This window comes from Brassica napus, chromosome A7 (assembly GCF_020379485.1).
Source record: "Brassica napus cultivar Da-Ae chromosome A7, Da-Ae, whole genome shotgun sequence".
NCBI lineage: Eukaryota > Viridiplantae > Streptophyta > Magnoliopsida > Brassicales > Brassicaceae > Brassica > Brassica napus.
In genome coordinates, this window is record NC_063440.1 from 2305007 (window position 1) to 2313449 (window position 8443).

Genomic DNA, 8443 nt, shown 5'->3' on the forward strand with positions numbered 1-8443 from the left:
ATAAGTTTTAAAATAAAAACTTTTGAGAACTTATTTGATGGGAATATAAGGGCATCAGCATCAATGAACCTTAAGGGAGGTTCATAACTTTAATTTTTTATTATTTTTTGTTTAACTTTTCTGTTTGATTTAAAAAAAAAAAAAAAAAAATTTAAGCGGACCAATCACGGGCCGCCATGTGGCGTGGGGCCCGCGATACAGTGATGAACCAGGTTCATCCCAGTGACCCTGCAAGAGCTGAGTTCACCAAAAATAGAATATTTTAATTTTTTTTTTTTTGGGGAAATGTGTTAACTTCTGCATTGAACCTTCAATGCAGATGCTCTAATCATTTTTTAAGAACTCCATCCTTTTTAGCAAAAAAAAACTCCATCCTGGGTTGAAGGTGCTCTCAGTCCTTTGTAGGAAGCACGTTTCTTTGGAAGACACCGGATCAGTTTCTTGACTAACTTTTTATCTTTCTACTTTTCACCTAACATTATCGCTTCATTAGCAATCGAATTCAGTGTTGAGATCAAGATTGTAACTGATTCATATTTAAACATTATTAAAGTCTCGAATTGAGATGCTAAATAGTCAAGCCTCGTTCACTTGAACGTATACATACCTTTATAGTAATTTACAAGTGTATCTCAAACATCTTTTGTTGATGAACAACCTTGAACAAGCTTAAATTAATGACTTTAGAATTGAATATAGAGCCTAACTTGTCACTTTTTTATTCATTTGTCTTTTGGCTTTGCAACAAGCTCACCTTCCTCATTTTTGACAAATGGCTCTGTCCAACCCGTTTTGACTGCAGTTCATACATCTTCTTCAATCCCCTTAACCTTTACTTCATACAGACTTTCCAAAGTCCAAAGTTATTTTCATCGAGCATGGGAGTTCTCTGAATCGCTAGTAACTCGAAAAATCCATGCTCACCTCATGATCTCAACATGTTATAGATCACTTGATCTAGATATGCTTCCTGCTCTAATACCAAATGAAAAACGTTAAACACGAATAATCGTATATAGATTTCAACAGTAACTCAATTCCAATACTTCAGAAATTCTGTATACAAATACACTGAATCTGTTTAATCGTATTAGCATTTCTAATGGCTCTCCCGCTAGTCACCAGATTTGTCAGCCGCTCTCCAGGATGAACACATATGGAGAATCCAAGTCTCAACACATAACTTACATTACAACACACTACTACTTTCTTCTTCTTGTCGATAAAAAAACTGCATGGGATCTTACTAAAACCATTACTACATTGAATTGAAATTTGAAAGACAAAAAAAAAAATTGTATGAAAAAAATACAACCCCTCAATTATATAAAATCATACAAAATAACTACATGAGAATGTGTCTGGTCTAACTCACTCACATAAGAGATGGCAAACAAGTTGTCTCGCGCCCGTTTGTCCTGCCCCGCAGCCGGCTCCATTTCGTTCGGGTTTTTGCGGGTCGTCGGCCTGCTTACAAATAATAGAATGCAATTTAATCAAGCAGTTGAATAAAATATACAAAAATCAAGAAAACATTAGAATATTAGTTGTTACGAGCAACTCTTGATAGTTTTCATAATCAATATGATCTTGCTCTCCAACTTCGTATGTTTCTTTAAGATGTTTCGCTCTTCGTATGTTTCATTCACCTTCATGATGGTAACAAAAAACTAACAAGAATAGTTGTAATAATGCTTCAGAACATGAGACAGTGTCATGATGATGTGATTCAAAACATAATCAAACGCGGAATCACAAGTTATGATACTTTTGTCTTGCTCCAAACACTAATTTTACTTATTCCACTGAAACACATTCACATGGTGGTGGAGCCACGCATTTGTCCTCTGATCAAGAAGCCTTAATAAGGTTCTTGTTATGGTAATTCATCTGGATGTATACTGTTTATTCTGTTTTATATAAAACTTGATATTTTGTTCTTGCAGTACAAAAAAATAGCATGATACTGAATACAATAACTTTATGGAACAGAACATCAATGCTTAGGGGAGTGTGATCGATGAGTAAACGAGTGCTTGTTTCTGCCAAAAATCTTCATGAACCACTCATGCTTGTATGAAGCCACTATGTATCCGATGGTCAATCCGAATACAATTCCAGGTGCAAAGCCTATCCTTGCTGCTATCCAACTCAAACTTTCCTCTTCCTCCTCCTCCTCTTCTTCTTCTGAAACCGGCAGTGATGTTGGCGCATGGATATCTCCACAAATATCCTTAAGGGAAGGACCATAAAGTCCAGGGTTTCCCTCGTAGGCAGAGCAGTTTGTCGTTGAAACTGTGTACCTTGTGGTATTGAACCCACAAGCTGATTATGTGAAATGTTTATCCACCCTAGGGAAGAAAGGTCCCCGAGCTTTGGAGGGATCTCACCAGAAAGCTTGTTTTGCGATAGATCCAGTGATTCCAGCGCGGTGAGGTTTGCCAAAGACTATGGGATGTGTCCCGTGAAAGCATTTCTTGACAAGTTGAGTACATGTAACTCCTTCAACAGACCAATAGATTCAGGTACTTCTCCATGGATCCTGTTTCCAGAGAAATCAATGGCTGTGTAGATTGTGAGGATACGCTCCAGTGCCATTGATACTCCTTTATTCATCAACACCACCGAAGTGTAGTAGCCGTAGTCATGAAAGTCCCCAATGTAGTGCAGCTGTGTATTGTCTTTCTTCGAAGATATTGCAGTCCAGTTGAGGAAGTAATCAGATGGCAACGTGCCGTGGAAGTCGTTATGTGATGCATCAATGATTTTCAGTTCAGGAAATCCGAACCATGCCCCATTGTACTGATGTAACTTGCCGTGAAACTTGTTTGACCGAAGGACAAGAACTTGTAGCTTCTGCAATGAATTCAACTGGAATGGAAATGTGTCACTGATTTTGTTTCCCTCCACGTTTAGAACTTCCAGAGCAGAACAACCGGTAAGAGATGAAGGAAGTTTTCCCTCCAATCTGTTGTGGCTGACGTCAATGGACCTTAAGTTGCTGGCGTGCATAAACATATCCGGAAGACTTCCTCTGAAGCTATTGTTACGAAGATTTAGATCCGTAAGAGAACTCATGTACGTCCCTAAACACCGAGGAATGTAGCCGTGGAAGTTGTTGTTTGATAGATCTATGATGGTAGGAGAAGTCAGTCCACAAATCAACTGAGGCACCTCTCCAGTCAAGTTGTTGTTAGAGACAAACAAGTAGGTTATAGACGTGGATGGGATGAAGAGTGGTCCTTGGAAAGCGTTTGAGCTTAGATCTAGCACATTAATCTGACTTCCAGTTACAGCTTTCAGAGATCCATCAAAACCGCTTAAGGAGTTGTTAGAAAGTTTCACAACTTGCAACTCTTCTAGTCTCCATAACCAGTCCGGTAATTGACCTTTGATATTGTTGTTGGAAAGGTCTAGAGAATCCAGATTTCTTTGGTCTCTTATGAACTCAGGGAACTCAGTGATGTTGCAGCCTGACAAGTACACATATCGAAACTGCGATGAAAAGTCCGAATCAGAGGTGATGTTTGCTGTTGAAAGAGGGATGCCTGAGAGAGCTAGTCCTACTAGCTGTTTGAGGGAAGAGAAGACGTTAAAGTCAACTGGACTACTGATTCTGAAACTCTTCGAGTGAAGGAAGAGATACTGTAAATTAGGTAACATGGATATATTCTCTAATCCAAGGATATCACTGAACTGGTTATCCTCCAAATAGATGTGGGTCAGTGAAGAGATTTGGAAAAGGGATGCAGGAACTGATCCTGTAAAGAAGTTACTACCGGCGAAAATGGCTTCCAGTTTGGAGAGTTGGCCAATGTTAGTTGGGAAAAAACCTGTGAACTCATTGGAACCGAGATCGATACCACGTAGTTTGGTCAAGTTGAGAAGTCCGGATGGAAAGTTTCCCCTGAGCTTATTATACCCAACGCTGAAGATGGTCAACTGTTTTAGATTAACAATGGAAGATGGTACTTCACCAATGAAACCATTTGAAAAAAGAACAAGACTTGAGAGGTTAGAAAGCTCTCCAAGTGAAGATGGGATCCTCCCAGAGAAGCTGGATTCTGAAAGTGTCAAAGAAACTAAATCTTGAGGTTGCCAATGGAATCAGGTATGGTACCTGAAAAGGATGTTTCCAAAAGGCTCAAGACTTGCATAGAGTTGTTTATTGAAAACACAGGAAGCTCCCCTCTCAGTTCTGGATTGTGGTCTAGTTTAATGGACTGTAAGTTTGGTATCATGAAAACACTGCTTGGAAACTCTCCAATCAGGTAACAGTTTTTAAGATGTAGAGATCTTAGAGACGACATGTATGAAAACTCTTGGGGGATTTCTGAAGAAATGTTTACAGAGCTCATATCCAATGCTCTAAGGTTTCTCAAGTTTCTAGCAAGTAGAGGGAGAAACAATGGTGGGTTCTCAATGGACAAGAGCAAAGCTGGAGGAGGTGCGAAGTAGGAATTAGAAGCAGAGGAAGAAGAAGAAAGATCAAGAGACACCAAGTTGGTTAGTTGAAGAAGCTCTATAGGAACATGACCTTTGAGTGAAGACTCAGAGAGATTGAGTGTTTCTAACCAAATGAGTTTATTGAACTTATCTGGGATTGGTGAAAGAGTGAAGTTGTTGTAAGCAAGGTTCAGACTTTTCAGATGTTGCAGTTGGAAAAGACTAGAGTTGGGTTCTAGCCGACCGTGAAGACAGCTGCAACTAAGGTCTAGACCGATCACTTTGCCTGACTTGGTATCGCACGTGACACCTTCCCAGTTACAACAGTCACTGATGCTGTTTGCCCATGATTCTGTCTTGGGGTAAGAAGTGACGTTCATGGAGTTACCATCATAATCAAGAAACTCATCAGGCTTGCGGATCTTGAACTCCGTCTTGAGGTCAATTAGTGCATCTCTTTGATCCAGAGGACAGAGGTTAGGTGTAAGAGAAGCAAAAGTGCCGAACAAGTTTAAAGAGAGGAAGAGAAGAAGAACAATGGTGCGAAGAAAGAAGCTCAGCATACTCTCTTTTCTTCTCCTGTTCTGTTTTTATGTTTGGTCAACAGCTTAGTTAATGTCTCGTTTATACGAATGTTTTCTCTTATCTCAACAGATGTAATCATATATTTAACTTTTTCAGCACGTTTGATTCTTTTAACGCCGGAATTTTAAAATAAGTTGCCGCACTAATCACGGACCTTCCGGATAAATATCTGGCGTTGGCTATTTGTTAAAAGAACGTCTCTATGATCTCACTTCTTTTTAGTTTTTATAACATTACTGTAACCTACTACTAGCCACATGTTAGGTGAACTTAAAATAAAAATTGAGTAAACTTTTGTCTGTTATGAATCTCGTGTTTATCGGAGACTGAGACTACAATACTTTTTTCTGGCTTGTCAACTTTTGTGATTTAGTGTTCCGACCATATGGTATTAAATCTTCACATTATAAAAAATTTAAAAGAATGTAGTCACCGCTCAAACCGTGTTTATCAGTTACTATTTGTTGAATGAGAAGCCGTGAGAGAGAAGGATTAGAGGACATAATGTTAGTAGATGTCATATTAATTACGATTTGGTATTGCAATCTGGTGCTTGATAAGGACTCAAAACCGTTATATAGTATTTTTGTTACTTCACACACACACACATAAAATAGTGATCTTAAATATGATTAGGTAAATATCAAAACACATTAAAGAGTGCTTTAAATATGAAGTACCTGTATTAAGTTTGGGTACAATAGACAAGAATCTATTACCATTGTTTCACTGGATATGGTCGGTCCCCTGGCTTGTTTCAATAATGGTCTCACAACCTCATAAGAAAAATATTACCAACCATATAGTTTCTAGCTTGAATGGAACACTAACATAAGCCTTGACACAGAGAAACTAGAAAACTCTTTTTCTTTTGTGTGTTTATTATATACATCTGCTGACTAAACATAACATTAAGAAGATACCTATACTAAACTCAGATAGGGTGTAAAAGGTAACTAATTGTCAAAGCAACAAAAAAAAGAAGCGTAATTTACATGAAAGTTGAAAGGAAGACCAGATTCTTGAGAGGTAAGGAGCTGTGTGTAGACGTATCTGAGCTGCACGGTTTACATTAAAGGTCATGTCTACACATAGGACAAGAACCGTGCCTGAGGAGCCATTTGTCTATGCAAGGTAAGTGGAACATGTGATGACAATGAGGCAAGCTTCTTACTGTCTCACCGAGCTGGAAATCCTGCAACATCAAATAAGGAGAATTGAGAAACCACAAAAAAAAGGGTATCAATTATAACAGTAATTGGATTTATTAAGCTATAAAACTAAGCAGAACCTGAAGACAAACAGAACAGGAGTCTCTGTTCTCAGAGGCATCTGTGTTATTGTTGTCAGTGATTGTCAACTTTGGGATCTTCTCAACAAGGTCTCCTGTTAAACCCTTTGCGCCTCCTGTCTCAAATAGGCTCGAGAGATCGTCATAGGGTGCATCCAAAGCTCCCATCTAATACCAAAAGAAACATAAAAATTTGAGATCATAAGAAGAGCAATTCTGAAAGTTTTGTATGCAAAAAAAAAACATACTTGACTTTGCACTGCACTTAGCATTGCAGGACCTATTCGCTCCCTTACGAGTCTCCCGCTTAGAAGACTAACAATAACATCAATCTACAAAAAAAAAAAAGAGAAACACTAAATCACTTCAAGTTTCATTCAAATTCTTATTTCGAAACAGAGTTCAAGTGTTGCTCTGCTCACCAAGTAGAGAAGGCATCCGAAACAAGACTCATCAGATTTCCAAAGATCGAGGGACGATTCAAAGACCTCTATGGAGAACACAGCTCCTGTGATGGCTCCAATGGCTGCTCCTCTGATGAACCCGCTCTCTGTTTCTTGGCCTATCAAAGCTCCTGTAAGTGCCCCTAACAATGTGCCCACTGAACATCAAAAAAGGAAACAACTTTTTTTTAGCTCCAAGGCCCAGATTTTGAATAATTAAATAATATTAAATTCCAAATAAGAAAAGTCTATTACATAGAGACAAGCAAACAAGAACAGAGCGATCAAGAACTATTGACTAAATCTCAAGAACAGAGACTAAGAACGAGAGGCGAACCTAGGGAGAAGAAGAAGGTCAAGACGGCGGAGATGATGGTGCCAAGAACAGCGGAGACGAGGAAATGACAAGCGTCTTTGATCCGTTCGACGAAGTTTCCAAGAAGAAGAGAGGGACAAGGCGAGAGAGGACAAAACCCAGATTGGAATCTGTAATAAGATGCCATGTTTTCTGGTAGAAAGCAGAGCTCGGAGAGAAGCTTAAATAGGAGAAAGATGGGGGATCTTTGCTTAGTTCTTAAGAGAGAGAAGATGCGACGTCGCGCTACTTTGCATTTAAAGCACGAGTGAGAGAGATGAGTTCTACGGGACAAGAACTTTCTTCTTTTTTTACTCCATTTTTATTTATTTTTGAAATATTTAAATTAACTAAAATTTTGCAAAACTGAATTGTTAAGGGGCAACTTTTTATAACGTTAGTTCTAAACTATCCACTAGGGATTAACCCGGGCTACGCCCGGGATTTTTATTTTTTTCTAATTGAAGTTGTTAAATTATTTATATTTAGGCTATGATTTATATTTATATAAATGTTAAAATGCATGTCATAATTAAAATTTATTTTTAAATTTTAACACGTTAAATTAACATATTTTTTACTATTTAAATATTTTTTTGTAATTTTATTGGCTATCTAGTTATCATATTTAACAAAACTATCTTTTGAGTGTTGGAATAAATGTTTTAGAGATTTTATTAAACTACAGAGTATTTTTGGATCGACCACATGCTCAACATTCGATCGATCCGTAAAATGATGGTCGATCTCCTTGGCCAGGTAGGTACAATTTTAGCAAAAATATCTTTTATTTTCAAATATTAAGTATATAACTATTATTTTTAATATTTTTTTAATTATATTTTTGATTAAATTATTGTATTATAATGGTTATATAAATATTTTTTGTGATGTTTGGATTTTTGTTGTTCGTATACTTAACCTAGATGATATTGATGTTTAACAATTTATTGTTTTCTGGAAATAGAAAATAATGATATATCAAAACGTATCTAATACTTGTTAAATGATATTATAATGTAAATTACATCCATTATTTGAAAATAAACATTTGTTGTTTTTATTTTTATTTTAAATCAGAAATTATTTTTATTTAAAAACATTATTCATATATAATATAATAGTTTAAGTTTGGAAGATTAATCTAAATATATAAATTATGTATATTTTTTAAAAATAATTTAAGATATTATATATTGAGTATTTGAATAAAAGCTGAATTTCTTATCTTGAAAATCAGATATTTATATTTTTGTCTTCATGTTATACTCACCAATCCATCATTGATATTTATAACTCAGTACGTTTTTTTTAAAACTTAGT

General features: G+C 36.7%; 1 protein-coding gene and 1 pseudogene across 1 annotated transcript; both read right to left on the reverse strand.

Annotated features, from left to right (window-relative positions):
• Positions 1 to 375: 375 nt before the first annotated feature.
• On the reverse strand, positions 376 to 5641 carry LOC106453784 (annotated as a pseudogene).
• A 243-nt stretch (positions 5642 to 5884) lies between these two features.
• LOC106451677 (NEP1-interacting protein 2) lies at positions 5885 to 7400 on the reverse strand. Its single transcript, XM_013893635.3, has 5 exons — positions 7103 to 7400; positions 6745 to 6923; positions 6571 to 6654; positions 6323 to 6490; positions 5885 to 6226 (listed from the first exon to the last, which is right to left on the reverse strand). The coding sequence occupies exons 1-5, from the start codon at positions 7266 to 7268 to the stop codon at positions 6104 to 6106; spliced, it is 720 nt and encodes a 239-aa protein (XP_013749089.1). The 5' UTR covers positions 7269 to 7400; the 3' UTR covers positions 5885 to 6103.
• Between the last annotated feature and the right edge of the window lie 1043 nt (positions 7401 to 8443).